At 37.4% G+C, this 22506-nt stretch overlaps 1 protein-coding gene across 13 annotated transcripts in view; it reads left to right on the forward strand.

Moving 5' to 3' along the window:
- The window catches only part of CASK (calcium/calmodulin dependent serine protein kinase), a 415968-nt gene that overhangs the window by 73318 nt on the left and 320144 nt on the right, over positions 1 to 22506 (forward strand). For 7 of the 13 annotated variants that reach the window (XM_019649811.1, XM_019649829.1, XM_019649862.1 and 4 more), the window contains exon 2: positions 17667 to 17779. In XM_019649811.1, coding sequence (XP_019505356.1) covers positions 17667 to 17779 — 113 coding nt within the window. Of the gene's footprint in view, positions 1 to 17666; positions 17798 to 22506 lie in introns of all 13 variants that reach the window. The other 6 variants (XM_019649798.1, XM_019649806.1, XM_019649845.1 and 3 more) reach the window with 1 other exon arrangement.

Raw genomic sequence — 22506 nt, forward strand, 5'->3', positions numbered from 1 at the left:
TATTTGTTGCTATAAAATAAAGGATTTGGTTAAAGCATAAGAAATAGTAATTGCATATGTATTGATTTTTTTTATGAATTGATGAATAGTCATTGGTTAAAATGTTTCTAATTTTGTGATCTCATCCTATGTTTATTTACCTACTCAAGCTTGTGGTTAAAATTGTCAGTCTTCAATCCAGCATTAATTAGGAACCGTGAAGTTTCTTGGTCTTCTAAGTCTTAAGTGAGTTTATTTACTTGTAATTTTACCAAAATGAAACAGGGATCATGTGGATAAAATAAGTAGTTTATTTCCATTTAGTTATATCTTGTGGTGGCAAACTATTGTAGTGATTGAGGCTTATATTTAATCTTGCCAGATCATACAAACTGAAATTTGGTTTAATAAACTGTTTAAACATTCAAATACGCAGAAAGATGAAATTAATTTTGAGACAATCTTTGTCACAGCTGATTTTATCAACTTTTTTTTAAAGATTTTATTGGGGAATTGGGGGAGGGAACAGCATTGGGGAATTGGGAAGGGGAACAGACAAGTTGCTGTCCTTTTGTTCTTCAGTCTAGTTGTGGAAGACGTTGCTTCACTGGTCCATGTTGGTATTATCATTGAGCTCTTCCGGGCTGAGGCAGATTGGTCGCCGGCCATTGGACAGCCGCTCACGGTGGCTGACGGCAACTCACGGTAGCTTACGGCAGCCCATTGCAGCCCCACTGCAGCCTACGCTGTCTCTGGCAACTCACAGCAGCCCAGCTCCAGGTCGAGCTGTTGTTCACCATCTTAGCTGTAGAGGGCGCAGCATCACTGGTCCATGTGGGATTGGAACCGGCAGCCCTGCTGCTCAGAGCTGGTGTCCCAAGTCAATTCTTAACCAATGCGCCACTCGGCCAGCCCTGATTTTATCAACTTGTAAGTTGAAAAGTTTTCTGAATGTTAGGAGCTATGTTTAGTTCTCTGCCATTACAAAATATTATTTTTGTAAAGTACCTCAAATTTACAAGGCCTATTTTAAATCATTAAAAAGTGTTTAAGAACAGATGTTAGTACATGTTAAAAATAAAAGTCTGCTTTTTGAGTTTTAATTATGGTAGCATTAAAAGGATTTTGAGTTGGCAGGCAGCACGTAAAACAAAAGAACTTATTTTTGAAAAAGTATTCCAAAAATTAACATGTTACATGATTTTTGCAACTTTTGTCTACCTTTCAGTAATTGACACTGAGAAATTACATTTAGTTCTATTAGATATGTGAAACTGTCTTCCAAGAGATTAAAGAGCTATTGAAGCTATTAAAGAGCTATACGTTTAGATTAACTGAAATGTAATATGTCTTAAAGATGAAATCAATGTGTGTATCCTAAAATGGATTAATCTGTCCATTTGTCCATCCAGAAAACATTTACTTGAGTGTTCACTAGCATGTCAGACATAGTTCTACATACTAGAGATACAGGCTGGATAAGAGAACATCCCTGCCCTCGAAGAACTAGTAAACAAATAGAGCCTTAATTATATTTATGTAGATACTATAACCCCCAACATTCTTCACTTTCTGTAATATGTAAGACCAAATAATGCGACTGTTATTTAAAATGCCATTTCCCAAGCAATGTGCCATGACTGAAATATGCTAAGTAAACACTGGTGTTTTGGATCTTTTTTTTAGACTAAGGAAGGCCATCAAGGTGACTGAGTGAGTGAATGTATATGCATGTGTATGTGTGCATACACACATGTGGGACAACAGAAAGACACCCTATTCTAGTATACTTTGGCTAGTTTGGCATAATTCAAACCCTTAAAGATTGAGAAACATCAATTACTTGTTTGAGATCCTAAAATTCTGAGCCAAGAGTCATGGGAAACTATATTATGGACCTAATAAGTTTAATGGCTACTATTTTTAACTAGATACATTGAATATTAAAAAATTATAGCTGTGTTGGTGAGGTTGTGGAAAAAAGGGAACCCTGGTGCACTGTTGGTGGGACTGCAGATTGGTGCAGCCATTATGGAAATCAGTATGGAGGTATCTCAAAAAACTGGAAATGGAACTACCACATTACCCAGCAATTCCACTCTTGGGTATCTATCCAGAGAAACCCAGAACGCTAATTCAGAAAAATATATGCACCCCTATGTTTATTGCAGTGCTATTTACAATAGCCAAGACTTGGAAACAACTGAAATGCCCATTGGTAGATGACTGGATTAAGAAACTGTGGTACATTTATACAATGGAGTATTACTCCGCTATAAAGAATGAAATCATACCATTTGCAACGATATGGATGGACCTAGAGACTATTAAGTTCAGTGAAATAAGTCAGTCGGAGAAAAACAAATACCACATGATTTCACTTATATGTGGAATCTAAAAAACTGAATGAACGAGCAAAGTAAACAGAAATAGTCTCAGAGACATAGAGGAAACACTGATGGCTGCTAGTTGAGAGCAGGTAGGGATGAGGGAGTAAGGGAAGGGATTAGACAGCATAAATACATAACTACAATATTGCCACAGGGATATGAAAGACACTTCAGGGAATATAATTAATAATGTAAATATTTTGTATGGTGTCAGATGGTCACATGTCTTGTTAGGGAGACCACTTCATGGATGGGGTAGTGGCTTGATCACTGCACTGTACATCTGAAGCTGATGTTGTATAATATTGTATGTCAACTATAATTGAATGTATATATAGGCATAGTGTGGGAGTCGAGTCAAGGGAATTGTAATAGGTATGTATGATATGGGTGGGGAGTGGGGCTGCGGATTGGGGGAGGGGAGTTGTCACTTTGAGGGGTAAAAAGTATATTGCACTGTGTTGTACAGCTAAAACTAATTTTTAAAAAATGTTTATTTCACACACACACACACACACAAGAACTATAGCTTGTTCCCTGATTTTGAATAGAATAGACTCCTAACGCTAGCCAGAATGAAGAAGTTGAAAATGCACAGACTTCCGTTTCTAGGACAAGGTGGTGTAGACTCACTTTTTCCTGCCACTCTCCTAAAAATACAACTAAATGGCCTGGAAATTAGTCAAATGCCAGCAATGAAAGGACTCTGAAAATTGGAAATGAAAAGTCTCAGAGAACTTCAGCACTTCAGGAATGACAATGTGGTGAGTTCACCGGGTTTTCTTTTTACCTTCTATTTACTCCTGGACTGAGTGCCAGAGAGACCTACTACCTAGAACCACCAAAGGGCATAGAAAACAAAAAGAAAAGCCTGCTTTCTCTGGCCAGAGGACCAGGAGTGGGGAATTCCAACAGAGACCTAGTCAGACTCCACACCAGGGGCCTGGTGGGCAGTTTTATCTGCCCACATCCCCAGCAGGAACAGCAAGGCACCTGGCCATCCCAGCCTCTGCTCCACAGCCAGGGCCCTGGCAGGTAGTTTGATCTGCCAGTAGTAGTAAAGACCTGACTATTTCATGGGACCGTGCCGCACCCCAGACCCCAGTTATCTGGTCTGCCAACAACAGCAACAATAGAGCATAGGCCAGGCTATACCAGCCTCTGCTCCACAACCAGCCCTGGTGGGTGGTCTGATCTGTAGACAGTGATGGTGGGAGTGGTGTCAGCGGGAGCAGCAGCAGCAGCCGCGTGTCTCCCTGTACTCCACACCATGGCAGCAGGAGACCCAGCCCCTGTAGCTTCTGAGCCTCTCTCCCTCAAAGTTGCTTAGGGATAGCAAGTGGCCCCAGGAAGCACCTTTTGTCTCTGCAGATGGTGTCAGCAGGGATTGACTGGGAGCCCCCAGCACCAGAAGAATAAAGTAGACCAAAATAGCATTGTAAGGGCTCAAAAAACCAAACTGTCATTGGAACTGATGCCCACAGAATAGTCTAGAACTTACACACTAAATCTAAACAGGTCAACTGCCTGCTAAAATAGGACATCGTATGACCAAGAGTCTCCTAACAATGACCAGAATATCCAGGATCCGATTTAAAAGCACTCATCATACCTAGCACCAGGAAAACCACAATTTAAATGAGAAAAGACATTCAACTGAGGCCAGCACTGAGTTGAATCAGACATTGGAAGTATCTCACAAGAGTTTTGATTCATCTTTCATAAAATTACTCCAACAATCGGTTACAAATTTTCTTGAAACATATGAAAACATAGATCTCAGCAAAGTAAAGCCAAGAACATTTCCCAATGAATTGGAATTGGAATGGGAAAGAAAGGAAGGGATCTATAATAGAATGGCACTGTAATTATTGGCTAAGCAACTGGAAGGAAATATGGACTTGGCCTTCAAATGAGATAGGGAGATGGGAGGTTAGGAGTCAGTTTCAGATGTGTTGAGGGATATGATGGCCCTTTCTGTTCTTGTCCTCCATGCTCTATTGTGTGCCTTATTGTTTAAAATGAAGTCCTCTTATAAGCACTGAAAGGTTGATCTGTCCTTGGGAAACTGGTTAAAAGTAAGCATTACTAACTTGCATACTCTGTGTAACATACAGAGACTTGGGTTTCTTACCTGATGTGAAAATTCCCCAACTGTTTGAATAGTCAGTTTTACTATCTTGCTTAAACAGTTATAGCCACTTATTTTATACTCTTATTTTCTGATTTTTTTCCCACTACAGCAATTATTTTCCAGATCATCTACTTTACTTCTGTAGACCTAGAAACTGATTACTACAATTACGATTCAAAACCTATTTTCTGCTGCCCTGCGCTGAGCTGGGTAATTGGGTGTAAATATGTATTTCCTTTGTGTGCCTTGCCTTTTTGTTAACTGTTTTTTGGTTAAAAGACTAGAGGTTGCATTATTGCCTACTAAATATGCTTATATTAACAATTGTAAAAAGTAAATTACTTTGGGGATTATTAATGAATAGATATTTAAATCGCATAGTTAAATCTTTTCCATCCTTCACAAAGCAAACAATTGAATTACTCCCATCTCTGTAAAAATTTAAACAACAATTTATATACCGTGTTTGGGGGAGAATATTATTTCAGAAAAAAAAGTTGTTTGAAATCTAAGCGATTCATAGCCATTACAACTAAATAATTTGTATTTGTATTGTTTGTTATTATAAATATTAAAATTTAGATTATCATGTTCAAAAGCGTTTTTCAGGGAACACTAAGGATTAATAGGTGCTGGTGGGTGACTGAGGTGGGGTGTGGTGGAGAGAGATGCTTGTTTCCGAACTACAAGACTTGGCTACTAATGTGCAATGTGAATATGGGGCGGAGGTGGGGGTTAGGTATTTTATAAGATGTTTCCCAAATTTATTATACTTGACAGAGAAACTTTTTCTTTAAGGACTCCACAAGATATCAATTTGGGAAACTCCAATTTAGAGTGTTAGCTAATTACATTTTTGTTTCTGTGCTACTATATAAATTTTACATAATCCTGATGCAACTAAAATGAATAATAGAGAAAAGGGTATTGCTTGCTTTGAGATTTCTTTCACTAACTTATTTAATTAGACTATTTAATTTTATTAAATTCAGAAGTAGGTCTAACTTTTTATGGAGATCCATAAAACATGGTTCTGAATGGGATGGGACTAACAGTACTCTACAGAAGTATTATTGAAAAAAATCTGTTAATGAAGACAGAAACTTCCGAGCTCAAATATTAATTCCCCCTCCCTCTCTTAGGCGCAGAGTTGTAATTAATGACAGGCCACAGTGCTATTATAGGGTGCTGTAACATTTGGAAAACAATCTGTGTTAGTGACATTAACAGAACATATTCATTTTATAAATATGATTTAAAATGTGATTTCATACTGCTAGACTCCCATAATTATTAGTTTCAGTTTATAAAAACTAGATTATGCACATAGAATTTGACAATTGTGATAATGTTAGTACTGGTTGTAAAATATTAAGTTCATGAACACTAGTAGAAAAGGGCAAGAGTGAGTTTCTGAAAAGTTGTTTCTCTACGAAATATTTCCATTGGGCCAATTTCTGATATATAGTCCCACATTTTGAAAATAACAAAATGTGAATGTGCAGCTCTTAATTTAAAAATAAAAATTACTTTTCTCTTTTGCTGGCCTTGAAAGGAATGGGGAGGAACCTCTTTGTTCATGTTTAAGGTAGACTCTGCTAAGCATTTGGTCTTCATGTCTGTGTTCCTGCAAGATGCTGTGTTCTAAGAGTCTGCCTTTAGCACTTCTTTTTTCTTTCTGGGGGAGATGTTTCCAGCAATTCCTTTGGGAAGGATGGGGAAGGGGTATGTTCATGTTTTCTGGGGCTCTGTCTTCTGTCCTTTTTGGTCTGTGCTCTTAACGTACTCTCATTTACATCAATACTTTCAGTTACCTCCTGTTCACTCACGCTTCCTAGGGAGTATAGAAACTGAGAACTTAGATTTTAGAGTTCATTATGTCCAGGCTCCAGTCCTGACTGTACTACTGAGTACTGTCTGGCCATAGGCAACCTTTCTAATCTAAAAAGTGGGGGCTAATAGTATATTAGCTATTATCACAAATAATGGTAAATTATGATAAATAATGAGGGAATATATATACCCTGTGTGTGGGGTGTGTGTGTGTGTGTGTGTGTGTGTGTGTGTGTGTGTGTATGGAGTTCTTAGCTGCATGCTTGGCACATATGTTGTAAATGGTAGTTAATGTTGTCTTCATCTACATGTTGACCCCTTCCTTGAACTTTATCTGTTAAGGCATTCTTTAAATTCACCCCCAACCACCCCCTGGCTAATCACTTACTTTGTTTTCTTGTCAGTTTGTTTTCTTAAGTATCTCTTAGTTGCCTCTACTGTATTGGTTTAGGTCTTTTATCATCTCTTGTTTGGGGTAATGTAATAACTTTCTGACTGGCCCCCCCTTCTCATTTTCCAGCTACTTCTCATCCTCCACATTTTCATGCCAGCAATACCAAACCGTTTGTAGTATCCAGCACACACTGTGCTTTGATTTGGCTCTAGGCTGTTGCACATGCTACCAATTATTTCTGGAATCCTCCCCTTTCCCTTGTTGGCCTAAAAAAGTCTTTAGCTTTCCAAGCCCTCCTAGGTGTCCCTATTTCATAGAGGCCTTTTCTGACCACTTTAATATGCACAGATAATAAACTCTTAGTATTGTGCTATTTACTTTGTTCTAGAATATTATGCTAAAATTAGGCATCTATACCAACAGCAATCTATTAGATTGGGAGTTTTCTGAGGGCAAGAATGCTTTATTAATCTTTGTTTGTTCTTTGTATTTTTGGTCTTCTTCCATTGGGGAAAATGAGGTAAATGAATGGGATAAAATATCAGTAGAAGTTTTTTAATGTCAATGTGTCAATATTTGTGAAAGTTCTTTATATATTTAGCTTAAAAGGCCTAAATGTGTGCAAGAAAGTCAGAGTTCTTACTTTGGGATGTATTTATCTTACAGTCCTTCATACGTTTTCTTTTTCATTTCCTTCCTCCTATATCTACTCTCCTTTTTTTATCTGTTACAAAAATATTTTTCTTCTCACTTAGCAACTCGCCTTGATACATGCTCCATCATGCATGAGCTAACAGAGACCTAGAGTCCATATCCCTCTACTTGGCTCTAACCAACCCCAGCCCTTCAAACACACACACACACACACACACACGCTCACTCACACACACACACACACACACACGCTCACACACACACACACACACACACACACACACACACACACACTCACACTCAATTATTCCAGAACTCTTGGATCAGTAGAGACTGCTGTATGTGCTCTGCAGTCCTCTCAGACGAGTAGTAAATGATGAATGTATAATATGTAGACTCAGACCAGAGGATAGTGTGCTACATAAAATCTAAAGCGAGGTCTACTAAACTTTTCACTGAACTATCAAGGTTTGACAGAGGTACTAATTATGCCACTACAAGTAGTGAGTTAGTAAATGCTAGTCTGAAAACTATGAAGTATCAGCTTTGACAGTTCAGCCAGATTTATTCTGTTAGCTTATTGGAGATCCATGCCAACTTTTTCAAATAAGCCTCCCCTTTCTATTTTCAAGGAACAATCAGAATTGTACTGAGCTAATTCTTTTGTCAGGTCTTTAATTGTTAACATTTAAGCAACAGTTCCAGACACTTTGATGTTAATCATTTTCTACATCATGTGTGTCTCTCTTAAGCAGTAGTTATGATTAGGCAAACTCTTTCCCTTTGGTTTAGTTACTGTACCTAAAGTACCCAGCTTGGTATGTGTGTTGGAGATGTAGGTGGGTACCAGAAGTATACAAGAGAAAAAAATGTGTCAGAACAACATCTGTCTTCTTATCACTACCATAAAGCAACAGGAAGACAAGGAAAGGGTTTATTGATAGAATGATATGCGTAAGCTCTCCTTTAATAGCAGTAGCTAAATTAGGTGTTGATGAAATAAGAGTAAGAGACCATCATTATCTTTATTAGGTATCATTGTTATATACATTTATGTGTCTATAGAGTATAGTTTTCAAGATTTTATTCTTACTCTTCTAATGTCATTATTATCATTATATATTTGCTTTGTTTCCTTTTTATCCACACACTATCTGTTTCCCTCAATTCCTAACATCAGAACTATACAGAAAGTAGTAGGAAGATACAGATTTATTAAATGCGTAGAAAAATATCTAGAAGGACTGTGATTTCTCAAAATTTTATATACTTACATAGAATTGTGTGATATGATAAATTAATCAGTGGCTTGTTCATTCCTAGTTTGTTATTTTTGATACATCATTTACCAGATATTTATTGAGGGACTAATATTATATATACCAGGCACTCACTATATTTATATTCTAATATAAATATATGTTACATAATATAAATACACATATACATATGTATATGAGGTCGGACAATTAAGTTCGTGAACTCATCCTAGAAAAAGTGCTATATACCTCATTGTTTAATATCACTACAGTCACCTTCGAAGTACTCACCTTGGGAAGCTATGCACTGATGCCAGCACCTAACCCACCCTTCAAAGCAATTTTGGAATTCTTTTGCTGGAATGGCCATCAGCGCTGTCGTCGTATTACCCTTGATGTCTTGAATGTCATCAAAATGTCTTCCTCTCAATATTTCTTTTATCTTCGAGTAAATAAAGAAAACATTGGGGGCCAGATCAGGTGAGTAGGGAGGGTGTTCCGATACAGTTATTTGTTTACTGACTAAAAACTCCCTCACAGACAGTGCCGTGTGAGCTGGTGCATTGTCGTGATGCAAGAGCCATGAATTGTTGGTGAAAAGTTCAGGTCGTCTAACTTTTTCATGCAGCCTTTTCAGCACTTCCAAATAGTAATCTTTGTTAACTGTTTGCCAAGTTGGTACAAATTCATAATGAATTATCCCTCTGATATCAAAAAAAGGTTAGCAATAGCATTGCAACAGTTTGCAAACTTAATTGTCAGGCCTCTTATATGTGTGTGTACACACACACACACACACACACACACACAGTCAATACTCATTATTTGCAGTAGTTATGTTCTATCAAGTTGCCACAAACACTGAGTGAATGATGAACCATTGCTCTGAAGGGAAATATAGGGTTACGTTCCTGTGAGCTTCTAGTCACATTTTCTTCAACCAGTCAATATCTTCTTCAAATATGTAACCTGTTTTATGTGCATTTTTGTTTCAAGACACCTTATTTCATATATATCAATTTATTTGTTAACATGGAACTTAATGGTCAACATCCCTATAATTCATGCCTAACTAAAGCTTATCTAACACATGTATTTTCTCTGTAAGGTACATCACAGTCTTTTGTTTAGGAACACTAGACAGCACTTTAGCACTACACTTGGGGGCCATTTTAAACAGTGAAATCACCAACAAAGAGTGCAAGATGTGAAAAATACACTAAATAGATGGCAAAAAAGGACACTTGTTTATAGTTGGAGAGCTGAAACAAGTAGGCAGTTTCACCTTGTTCAACCTTAGCTGGTAACGGGCGCATCAGGTGACTTAAATTTTTCACTGCTCTGCATACATCTGCCAATGACTATGAAAGTGCCATGAGTATTGATTTTGGGTTACAAATAAATTTTAGCAAGTGAATTCGCAGATACTGAATCTGCAAATGATGAGAATTGACTGTATATCAACTGTGTTTGTGTATGTGTGTGTGTGTGTATGAATTTGTTTTTGGTCTTCAATACCCCCACCCTTTTCTTTCCTTTTGTTAATTGGTTGTTCTTGTTCCGTTTTCCTACATCTCCTGTGGTACATTACAGAATTCATTATAAATATAATGAAACTTTTAGGACTGTGATATACACTGGAAGTTCACCCCATTTATCAAAGTTCCTGAGACATACTGTGTTTTGTTTGTAAATCTCTTATATTACAGATGTCACCCCAAAGTTTACATATAACAACTTAAAGTGTTATTTTAAATTTAATTCAGTCAGATGTAAAATTACCATTAACATAATTCATGTTGACTTTATTATGTTTGAGATGCAAACATTGCTTTTTATTTATATTTATCAAGTTACTTAAAATAATTTGTATTATACAGATATCTATAAAATTAAGACCTTTGATTAGTGACATCTTGAGGATGTACCTCTCAGCCATTAAAAATGTTATTTTTTTTAAAGATTTTTATTGGGGAATTGGGGGGATGGGAACAGCGCTGGGGAATTGGGGAAAGGGAAACAGACAAGTTGCTGTCCTTTTGTTCTTCAGTCTAGTTGTGGAGGACGTTGCTTCACTGGCCCAAGTTGGCACCATCATTGCGCTCTTCCCGGGTGAGGCAGATCAGTCACCGGCTTCTGGATGGCCGCTCACTGCGGCTGCTGGCTACACACGGTAGCCCATGGCAACCCACTGCTACAGGGGCTGCAGCTTACGCCATCGCGGTCGACTCACGGCAGCCCCAGCCCAGGTTGAGCTGTTGTTCAGCATCTTAGCTGTAGAGGGCAGTGTCACTGGCCCTCATATGTGGGATCCGAACCGGGGCCCTCTGGCGTCCCAAGCCAGTTCTTAACCATTGCACCACTCGGCCGGCCCTAAAAATGTTATTTTTAACCGAGATATATATGTATTGGAGGCGTGTATAATGTGTGTGTGTGTGTGTGTATGTATATATTTTAAAGACAAATAAAATGAAAACTCATGAGTCCATCATTCAACTTAAGAATAGAATATTGCTAGTACCTTTAAAAGCCCCTGTGTGCCCAATCACAACTCCCCCCCCCCAATAATCTCTACCCTGGCTTTTGAAGTCATCTTTCCCTTTGCTTTGTTAAACAACTTCACCGCCTATGTATGTATCTCTAAACAGTGTATTGTTTATTCTTTAAAAACTGAGTAGCAAGCACAAACTTAGCTGTGTAAGGAGAGGGCAATATTATCACTATTGTACGAAGACTTTCAGGAGAAGAAAGCTGAACAGAAACTCTTATTCATCGTCTGGCTTCAGATATCCTGAAAGCACATAGGAGCCCATGCTGGGAAGTTGGTTGGCAAGGTCCCAGGAAAATCCCAGGACACTGGGCTCTTCACAGGCGGGATGTTGGTGCTTTAGTGCAGGGCTGGGTACTGAACATCCAGCAAGAATGTGGTCAGGGCATGTGCTGCTCTGCGTTTCCTGCTTTTTGGCTCCCTGAGACCTGCCTCCAGCTCTGAGGAATAGGACAAAGGAGAGCACTGCTTGGAGTGAAATGAGAGTCTTCTGCTGATCCAGGCTGCAGAGAAGAGCAGGAATCTCATCAACCCTGGTCAGTAAAAGCAAAACAGAAGAACCTGGTCCTTTTGAGGTTAAAAAGGTGACCAGTGGCAGTGGGAATCTGTGGCAGCTTTCAGTCTAGACTGGTTAACCTCTGCCCGATGCATAGCTGTCAGCTTGAGGTCTCCCTCCCTTGTACTCCTGGGGGTTCCCTTTATGAGTCTTCTGTGTTGGATCTCCTATTTGCTGTCCCTTGGCATCCTATTTACTGGTCTACTCTTGTTTTGACAAGCACATCCTATAATAATTTCTTCAGAAACTATGCATTGCGAGTAATTTGAGCTCTTTCAGGTCTGCAGATGTCTTTATGATTATTTTTCTGCTGGATATAGAATTAAAAATTAGAAGTAATTTTCTTTCATGATTTTAAAGGTGTTGCTGTATTGTCTTCTTGCTTCTCTCATGTTGCCATTGAGCGATTGGAAGCTGTTCTTGTCCCTGATCCATTGTATGTGAACAATATTAACCTCCCTTCCCAGAGCACCTTTACCTCCATTTCTGGAAATTTGAAAGTCTTCTGGCCCACAGTGTTCTTAAATTTCACAGTGGCATATGCAGACATGGGTCTGTTACCTATTTTGCTGAGCATTTGGTGGATTCTTTTAATTTGGGCAACTCAGATCTGAGCTCTGGGAAATTTTGTTGGATTATTCCTTTGAATTCCTTCCCTCCATTTTCTTTGTTCTTTTTGCCCTACTTTCTGCAAAATTTCCTCACCTTTATCTGCCAGCCTTTCTACTGAGTTTTAAATTTCTTCATGTGTTTATTTTTTAAGAGCCTTTTTTTGTTTTTGTTTTTTGAAAGTTCTGGTTGTGTTTCATAGTTATAGTATCTTTCTGAGAATATTAATGGTAGTTTGAAGTTTTCTTCTTATTTAGTCATTTCCTCTAAGTTTTTCTTTCTGTTTGTTTTGATCTCTATCTTCCAAATTGGAAACTTCTCCAGATGTCTTTGGGAGTTTGGGTGTCTACTCATGATTAGGAATAGTAGTTCTTTTTTTTTTTTAATTAAGTAACAGTGTGTTTTTTCCAGGACCCATCAGCTCCAAGCCAAGTCATTGTCCTTCAATCTAGTTGTGGAGGGCACAGTTCAGCCCCAAGTCCAGTCGTTGTTTTCAATCTAGTTGCAGGGGGCACAGCCCACCATCCTACGTGGGAGTCGAACCAGCAACCTTGTTGTTCAGAGCATGCGCTCTAACCAACTGAGCCACCCAGCTGCCAGAACAGTAGTTTGGGTTTTTTTTCCCTTTTTAAAGATTTTATTGGGGAAGGGGAACAGTGTTGGGGAATTGGGGAAGGGGAACAGCCAAGTTGTTGTCCTTCAATCTTAGTTGTGGAAGGTGCAGCTAAGTTCAGCTCTAAGTCCAGTCACTATCCGGCCGCCCACTGGCAGCTCATGGCTACTCAGCTCAAGGTGCTGTGTTCAATTTTATTTGCAGGTGGGCGTAGCCACCATCCCATGCTGGAGTCGAACCAGCAGCCCTGTTGTTAAGAGCACACGCTCTATCCCCTGAGCCATCTGGGCAGCAGCTCAGCTCAAGGTGCCAAGTTCAGTCTTAGTTGCGGGTGGGCATAGGCACCATCCCATGCGGGAGTTGAACCAGCAGCCTTGTTGTTAAGAGCGCATGCTCTATCTACTGAGCTATCCAGGTGGCAGCTCAACTCAAGGTGCCAAGTTCAGTCTTTAGTTGCAGGCGGGCATCGCCCACCATCAAACAGGTCTTGTTGTTAGGAGCACGTGCTCTCACCAGCTGAGCCATCCTGCCACCTGTTGGCAGCTCGGCATCAGCGTAACTTGGGCGCAGCTCACTGGCCCATGTGGGAATCATACTGGTGACCCTGTTGCTCAGAGCTCACGCTCTTAACCAACTGAGCCACTTGGCTGGCCCCCTGTATAGTAGTTAATTGGGTACTTTTCCCCCCACGGGATATTTTACAATGTCTGGAGATATTTTTGGTTGTCAAAACTGGGTGAGGGGGTGCTACTGGCATCTAGAAGATAGAGGCTGGGGTTGCTGTTAAGCATCCTAAAAAGCACAGGACATCCTTACACAACAAAGAACTATCCAGCCCAAAATGTCAATAGTGACAAGATGGGAAAGCTGCAATAGAGGAACTGAAAGCTGACTGAGAGCCCTGAACTTGCAGGCAGAACTTGCTGACTTTGGGTTTCAAGGGAGGATAATCTGGTTGAACAGTTTGAACAACTTCATGTCATCATTTTTAGGTCTTCTGGGATGATTGGATTAACAGAAACTCTTTCCTCCTGCCTGAAGGATAAAGATCTAGCTTCTAACATTCCCCCCTATTAAAGGCCGAAGGGGCTGGGGCTGTCTGTATTCATTTTGTGTGTGATCACATAATCCCCTTGCTTTCCCATGTAGTAACCACTTCTTCAACTGCCTTGTGTCCCTAGTTCTAAGACCCAATGTTTTACCCTCTCTAGAGAATGGACCTCTGTGAGGATGAGAGTGGCGCATTTATCCAGTGGCATGGGGTAAGGAGGGGCTTCTCTGATAGATTTCAGTCAAACCTTGTTGTTTTAGCCCCACCCTCTCCTTCTAGTTCCAGGGTTATCTAGTGCTACCAGTTCAAATGTTACCTGAGAATTCTGTAGTGTAAATGGGTTTGATTCTAAACTTTCCTTATTTTCTCTTGACAATTCAGCTTTCCCAAGTATGCTAAGCCATTTACCATTACTCCATCTGCATTTTGCTTCTCCAGTTTGATTTTATTATTGTTGTCTCTCATTCTCCCAGTCCTTAAAAAAGAAAATTTAACTCCTTGGTACTGTTTTAGTGGGATTTGGGGAGGAAAATAAACTGGATGCATTGTGTAATATCTATCCCATTACCTGGAAACCAACATACTATATTCTAGCATAATTTCTTTTAATCCTAGTCACCTTTTTGATATATTTACTTTTGGTATCAGAATTGTTCATTTCCTAGACTTACCCTTTCTTCACATAAATGAAAACTAAAGATTACTCTGTGTCTGAATAGAGGCACGGCTATTGCCTCCTTTCAAAACCTTAGAGATGTTATAGCAGTATTCACTTGTAACATATTTTGGTTTTAATTGACCTTTTACTTAAAAACAGAATTCTACAAGCAGCCACCTCAAGTAGAACGTTGTGCCACAATCACAGTCAATATTCAGTATTCTTAAAGAGTTGAATAAAGAATATATATTTCATCAAATCCGAAATGCCATCAATTATCTTATTCCATTTTGATTAATGCCCTGGCCAGAATTTGTGGAAACAGGAGAAAGATCGTAGTTTATGATGATGGCTTAAGTAGCTCTATCAATATTTCCCCCCACAAAAATACTCAAGAATTGCCTGTACCATAGCCTAAAAAATTTAAGCATGAATGTCAACCTTCAACAAAAAGTTTAGGCCAGACTGAAACCTGGGCCTTCTGAATTTTTGCTGCTCCTTAAACCAAGTCCTGCTAAAATTGTAGGCACTATCTACTCATTTAAATGTTTATTAGTTTCCATTGAGTTTCTAGTTTATGGATTAAATCATACAAAAACTTAAAGTATATTTCAGTGTCTTTTTAGTGTACTAAATTTGGTTCACCTTTGCTAACACCCTGGATGTCGTTGAAAGACCGAAGACTTAAATGCTTTTCTTGTGACCTCTGTTTGTGTCATCAATAATTCATAGATAACCTAATTTTCTTTGCCTCACATTATAAAATTAGCCTAGAGAATTGAGGATTTGATTCAATTTTTATTCACAGCTTTAAATACGTTTCTGTTTTTTTGTCTTAGTATTCCCTTTTCTTTCCCTTCTCCCTAGCTTTCTTCACTTTGCTATTATTAAAAGAGTGGAGAGAAAAGCTATACTTTCTTCCTCGCCTTTGTTCAAACAGGAAAAAGTAAAGAATTGACTCGATTGACCACAAATAATCCCACATACAGATCTTGGAAAGTTTCCAAAAAGATGTAGTGAATTGAAGCACACTATACAAATGTATATATAGAGTCCCAAGGGTTTATGTGTGGACAAAACCAATTACATTAAGCTTTTCTTGAAATTGCTATTGTTGGGATAAGTGATCACAAGTAAGACATCCCAGATTGAGAATGAAAACATTTGTGGGAGTCCTGTCTCACTTTGTTATATTGTCTTCTCATAGAGGAAAATCTTTGAATAGTTTTGAGTGATTATCAAAAAGGTCCTCTTTCTATAGAGTTCTGAAAGGTATATTATTACCATTTCTTTTCCTTCCAATTTAGCTTTGTTAGGTTGCTTCCAGAAAAGAGATTTGAAGCTCTGGTGTAATTGATGGCCTGATGATGGCATGGTGAAATCAACAAATTTATATGATCTCAGAAAAATGTTTAAGTCTGGGTTAGATTATATTCTTTTGCTTCTCCTCTAATTGGAAGAAAAAAGACAAACTTACATTTTCAGGCAAGCAGTATCATAAGTATCCTAGTATAAATGAACCTTTCTGTATCTGCTGATTGACCACATGTATCTAGGTGTAATGTTTTCACCTATAAAAGCCAATGAAGGTGTTTTGTTTCATTTGAAAAGGGGGAAAATACACCCATGTATATAAAAGTACATGTGTGTGTATTTAATGACTTAATGTTAGCTTTCAAATAAACTATAGTACATTGCTATTGCATTCTGTATTGTTCAATAGTGTATTCAGTAGTCTATACAAATCTATTTTTGGATTATCTTTAGTTTGGATACTTATTTGATAGCTGTTAATCACAAGGAACTATGTGTGCATGCATGCATGTATGTGGGGTTTAATGCCTGGGTCAGGGCATTGGTGTTTTATCAGTCAGCTATTTGATTCAGTTGTGTGGCCTATATTGAGAGCCACCAGTTCAGATTGAGGAGAGACTGGGAAAGCAATTGACTGGACCAGTGATGCTTTGCTGTTAGAAATTACTTCCTTTCAGCAGTTTAAAACAATTCTGATTTGAAGTTTGCAGGGGATGAAGGATTTCCCTGTGACTTCTGGTGAGACCGGAAAGGTTTTTAGAGACCAAATCATGTAGGACTTTCTCTTTGTAAAGTGCCTATTCAGGTGTTTTGCCCAGATTTTATTAAGGTATATTTTCTTGTGTTTTACTTAGGAATGATTTATATATTTTAGTTCTTGACTAAATATATGTATTGCACATACCTCCTGTCTCTGGGATTTTAAGCAGAAACATAATATCAGATTTTTATTTTTAAAACATCACTGCAAGAATGAATGGGAGAAACAAATTTTTCAGTTCTGGTAGAAAATGGTAGTAGCTTAGACTAGGGTGTGAGCCATGGAGAGAAGTGGACAGAATTAAGAGATATTTGAGGGCCGGCTGAGTGGCTCAGTTGGTTAAGAGCTCGCTCAAGAGTTTGAGCTCTGAGCAACAGCGGTTCGATGCCTGGCCTGAGCTGAGCAGCCCCTGAGCTGCCAACAGGTGGCAGGATGGCTCAGCTTAAAAAACAAACAAACAAAGAGAGATATTTGAGATAAACTTAATAGGACTTGTTAGTAAAGATTAGAAAAGTGGTGGGTGCAATGCAAGGAAGGGGTCAAGAATGACTAAGTTTCTGGTTCAAAATATAAAAGCCATGTATATTACCAATGGTTGATAACACCTTTTGTTTAAGATGTTCATAATATGTATAGAATATTATAAAGATTATTTGCCTTGGATATAAGAATACTAGTTAGAATTTTTAAAAGTAATTTTGAAATGCAAATTTGTTTTCTGTTATTCTGGTTTAATAACTTTGTGAATTACTTACCTCATGAATTATAGAAAAATATGTTCAGAATTACATTACTTAAATTTGGTTTTGAAAGCTATGGCTAAAGTAGACAGTGAAATATCAGTAACATGCTGAAGGGAAATGGGAACTTCAGAAAACCAACGAATTAAACTTAGCCTTTCTTTTTTTTTGTAGGGGTCCCTTCAGTGTTGTACGGCGATGTATCAACAGAGAAACTGGGCAACAATTTGCTGTAAAAATTGTTGATGTAGCCAAGTTCACATCAAGTCCAGGGTTAAGTACAGAAGGTAAGAGATGGATTTCAAGTAAGTTATTTGATGTCTGGCTTTATTTCATCTCCCAAATCCATTTATCAACCTAACCTTCATCTGGGGGGTGGGGAAGCGGAGGGTGTAATATAGTGGGAAGTGGGTGGAGACAGCCTAAACTCCATTCTGGTCTGTCAGAATTCTAGAACGTAGTATTTGAAAGATAGCTAGAGTGATTATAAGGTTATAAAGTCATCTAGGATTGCTTATAGGCCTATGTTTTTTGACTAGGAAGAAAGTGAAATCAGAACATATATGTTTTAGGGTCTAATTTTGAGTACTATGGTATATAGAACATGGGATGAGAAGGGAGGAAGGGGAAATAATGCAAAGATATGATAATTGCAGATTCAGAGGAATTTTCTCTGAAAATCCTCTAAGATGAATTTTCTTCAGGTACTTAACTTACTACCTTTAGGAGTATGATCAAATAGAACTGAAAGACTCATATCATGTTTGGCTTTGGCGTATTGTCACTTATGGTGTATATGTGGAAATTTGAAAGATTAGTACTTTAGGACTTGCAGGACTTAAAATTTTGTTCAAAACATTGATTTGGGTGATCATATTTATGTATGAATATTTATAAACAGTATGTAATCATTTTAGGTGTTTATTTTTTACAGGTTTTAAGCCCATAGTTTCATAGAGCCATGATTCATATATGCTCATACTTCAGATGGCACAATTATATTAATTTTTCTAATTAGCCTGTCTTCTAACTTTAGACTTTTTCACAGTCCAGTAGAAGACATATCCTTCTTTAGTCCTTTCTTTTTTAATCCCAAGAGCAATGCAGCCGAGTTTAAATTGGAAAAGCTAAGGCAGAGTAGCCTAATTATATTTTATCCAGTTATCTCACTTTGGGAAGTATTGGGTCCTCGGGAAAGTCATGACGCATTTTTGCATTGAAAAACATACAAAACTACGTCATGACTTCCCCAACGAACCAATAGAAATCCATATAGTATGAGCTTCAAGTTAATCTGTTCCTGCAGATCTTTTTCCAGGATTGCTACTTTTAAATACTTTTATAACCCTTTGAATTATTCATATGCTGATTATGAAAGATTCTTAGAGGTTGTTACTTGTAAATAATCACTAATTGATTTTTTTTGAGTGCCCTAATCTTTAAAATCTTATGGTTAGATTTAGAGATTTTGTATTTTATGGTTTCATACTATGGAATTGGCTATTACTTTTGCATAAAAATTATTTTATAAATTTAGCAGAATTTAAAATTTACTTCTAAGCAGGTTTTTACAACTAAATTATGTTTCTGAAAAACTTTTTAACTGCATTTAAGTTTATCCTGTATTTGATTTTCTGTACCTCAGTTGTCAACTAATAAATAAAACTTCCTTGAGTACTGAGGTAATTTTGCATAAACCTAGTTTATTAAACATATAGATGTGTTTAATCTTTATTTCTCTTAAATGTTCTGATACTGTTGATGAACTTAATAAGATTCTAGTTTAAAATCATAAGTCTAAATCAGTTACTCAATATACCTATATTATATTGATTTAGTGCAGCATTATACCTAATTCTGATTCTCTCCAGGCTAAAGAGATTTTTTAGAGAGACAATTAATTACTTTCTCAGTTGCTTGAGGTTGTTTATTGATAGATTTCTTCAGCAAGGGTTCTCTGGAGCTATAGACCCAGACTGCCAGGCTGAGCCTCTTTTAATTATCACCTAGTCAGGGAGTCAAATGCCAAACTTAGGGGGAAAAAAAGAAGGGGTTGGCATGCAGTCCATGTCTCTTAGTTTAAATCTTATCTTTAAGTCATAATATATGGGAAATTGTAGCTCGCTCCTGCATTAATTTAGCTATATAAATGTCTTCAAGCCCTGTTCTGAAGACAAGGTCAGGTTGTTCCATTGATCCTGTGTGGTAGGGCCACAACCTATAGATATTAAATGATTTCCAGTTGACTTCTATATATTACTCATGATTTTGTCTGGTTTTCATCAGAGTTCAGTGTTATTCAAATGAAAATGTGCAATTGGTCCTTTATATTTATGGCACCACAATGTAGTTTTCCCATCTTGTTTAGCACAGTGACTCACAATGACTAAGAAACAGAATCAAAATTTCATCTCTATCTTTTCTTTTTTCTTTTCTTTTCGTTTCTTTCTTTGTTCCTTTTTTTGCAACAGAGTTACCATATCTTCCACTACTCATGTTCACACTAGCTTACTTTATTCTAATTTGGACACATTTTATTATAAGACATATTATATATAAGAAATAATAAATTATTTCGTTATATAAAACTTCTTGGAACAGTGTCTCCCACTCCCAAATTTTTTCAACTCTTTTCCAGTCACTACAGGCAAAACACTTTATCCCCTTTGCCCTTCCAGTCCATTTACAAATTGTTAGGGTCCAAAAATGACCTCATTTGTGGCTAAGCACAGAAGATACTGTATTATGAAGAAACATGTTTTAAAGTGAAATTTAACACAGCAAAAAGGAATACATAAGTTCAACTAGGAATATCTAGAAATAACTGCATTTACCATTACATTCTATTCGAATTAAGACTGTCTCAAGCAACAGATAATTTATAATCTATTTTATTCTATAGTCTTTCCTTTTCTATTTTTTTCTTTTACTTTTGTCTTTGTGGTTTATTTGATCTTAGTCATTGCCTCAATATTTTTTCTTGTTTTCTTAGTGCATTTCTATTTAAATGCATTATTGACTAAAATAAGTTTTATAAAGGGTCACCTGGGAGCCTAGCATATCCTGTTTATTTGGATAGGTCATTATAATGCAAAGACAAATAAAAACAGCACCTACTCTTAAGAGGCTTACAGTCTAATAGTTTGCAGCCATTGCTTCTAGCATTGTTTTTATAAGAAAAACATGTAATAAATTCTGAATACATAATGTGCAAATTAGCTTTTGAATGAAATGTCTACATTAGTTGGAGACCACTTGTATATGCTTTTGTATTTTAAATTCCCATTGCTCTACTGAACATGAGATGTAATTATTTAAATACCTGTTCTGTATTTCTCCCATTGAAATCATCATTTTTTGTTCAGTATGGGTTCTTACAAATTGCATAATATTAAAGAATCCCTCAAATTGTAAGCAGAATTATATATGTATGTTCATTTTTCCAGGAAGAGAGTCTATAGCTTTTATTAGATTCCTACAAAGGTATATTATTCCTAAATGGTTGAGAGCTGCATTTTTCATATGTATAAAAAAGTGAAATTGATGCTTATGAACATGAAATGAATAAGCCTCTATTAAATGAAATGTGGGTGAATTTATATTAGTCTATTACTTCTGATTGGAGGATATTTTTGTACTTACATACACAACCCCCATTAATGAAATTCCTTGATTATTATCTTAAACTTTTAATTAAACACATTTTATCTCTTAGTCTGCTCAGCCACTAATTAAATTTGACTTTTTTGTTTTAAAAATAGGTATCAGAATTAATTCAGGCAAATTGTTATAAGGAAATTTAAAGAAGGTGTATAGAGTTGGAAACTGAATTGACAGACTTCTAAGATCTTCAAGGGACTCAGTTCTTTATGGTTTAATTTTAAAAGTTCAAAAATGCCAGTTTTTATTTTGGAATATAAATTGTCTTCTAGAAAGAATATAAATTGGGTTCCAGTGTGCTTAGTCTCCAAGAACATCTCATTCTAAAGGTCCCAGATAGCAGATGATGTCAGCAAAATTGGAGGAGTAAGGACCTTCAACAATTCCCATCTCCATAAAAACAAGGGGAAAACTGGTAAAAATTGTCATAATCAACTTTTTCAGAACCCTGAAAATGAACCAAAGGCTTGCAGCTATCCAAGAAGAAGTTATTCAAGAAAGAAAGCTGATTATTAGTAAGAACAGTGAGCTTTGTGGCATTTTAACTTGGCCCATTCCTATTCCCCTATCTTCAGCTCCACAGTAACCTTAAAAGCATACAGGTCACAATCATGGTGAAAACTTGGAGCCTGGCTGCCCCCAGAGGAGGCAGAACAGAGATGGCGCTCCTTCAAAGCCTCATGCCCAGGAAACTGTTATTATTTTACCTTTCTGGTAGCTTCCTGGAAGACCCCACTTGCAAGGCTTGTCTTTATTTCATCTGACTTGAGATCATCTGATGGAAAAAACCTATATTCCAGGAGAATTTGTTGAAAATTTTTAGAGGCTGTTATTTTACTTCACACCTGCCCGATGCAATAGATAACAATTGGGGCAAAGAAAAAAGCAAACTGAAAAGCTTAAAAATAAAAGCTGGTAATGAGTTGTCTATAGGGGCCCTGAAAAGCTACAACTTATTTATGGGAATCAAGAAGGCAATGCACATGTGTAGAATTGTACACATGCTCATGAAAGACATGAAAAGCCCTTAAGCATTCAACTCTGGCTGACTTTCAGGCTGTGCAACCAGGAGTTGAATGCTAAGGCAGAGTTGTCAACTCCCTGACTAAGAGCTGAAGGTGTGCCACAGTGTCTATGAACTAGCAACACTAAGCTAACCAGGCAGAGAATTAGTGGCGCAAACAACAAAGAATTCAGACTTTAACACTTGGTTCCAAAAACTCACTAAACAAGTAAACATGAACAAAAATAAACAGCAAGAGTAACAACAAATCCTGGAGGAGCATTCTGATTTCCACAATGGACACATTACTTAAAATGTCTAGTCTTCGGGCCGGCCTAGTGGTGCGATGGT

Source organism: Hipposideros armiger, unplaced genomic scaffold, assembly GCF_001890085.2.
Source record: "Hipposideros armiger isolate ML-2016 unplaced genomic scaffold, ASM189008v1 scaffold_7, whole genome shotgun sequence".
Lineage (NCBI taxonomy): Eukaryota > Metazoa > Chordata > Mammalia > Chiroptera > Hipposideridae > Hipposideros > Hipposideros armiger.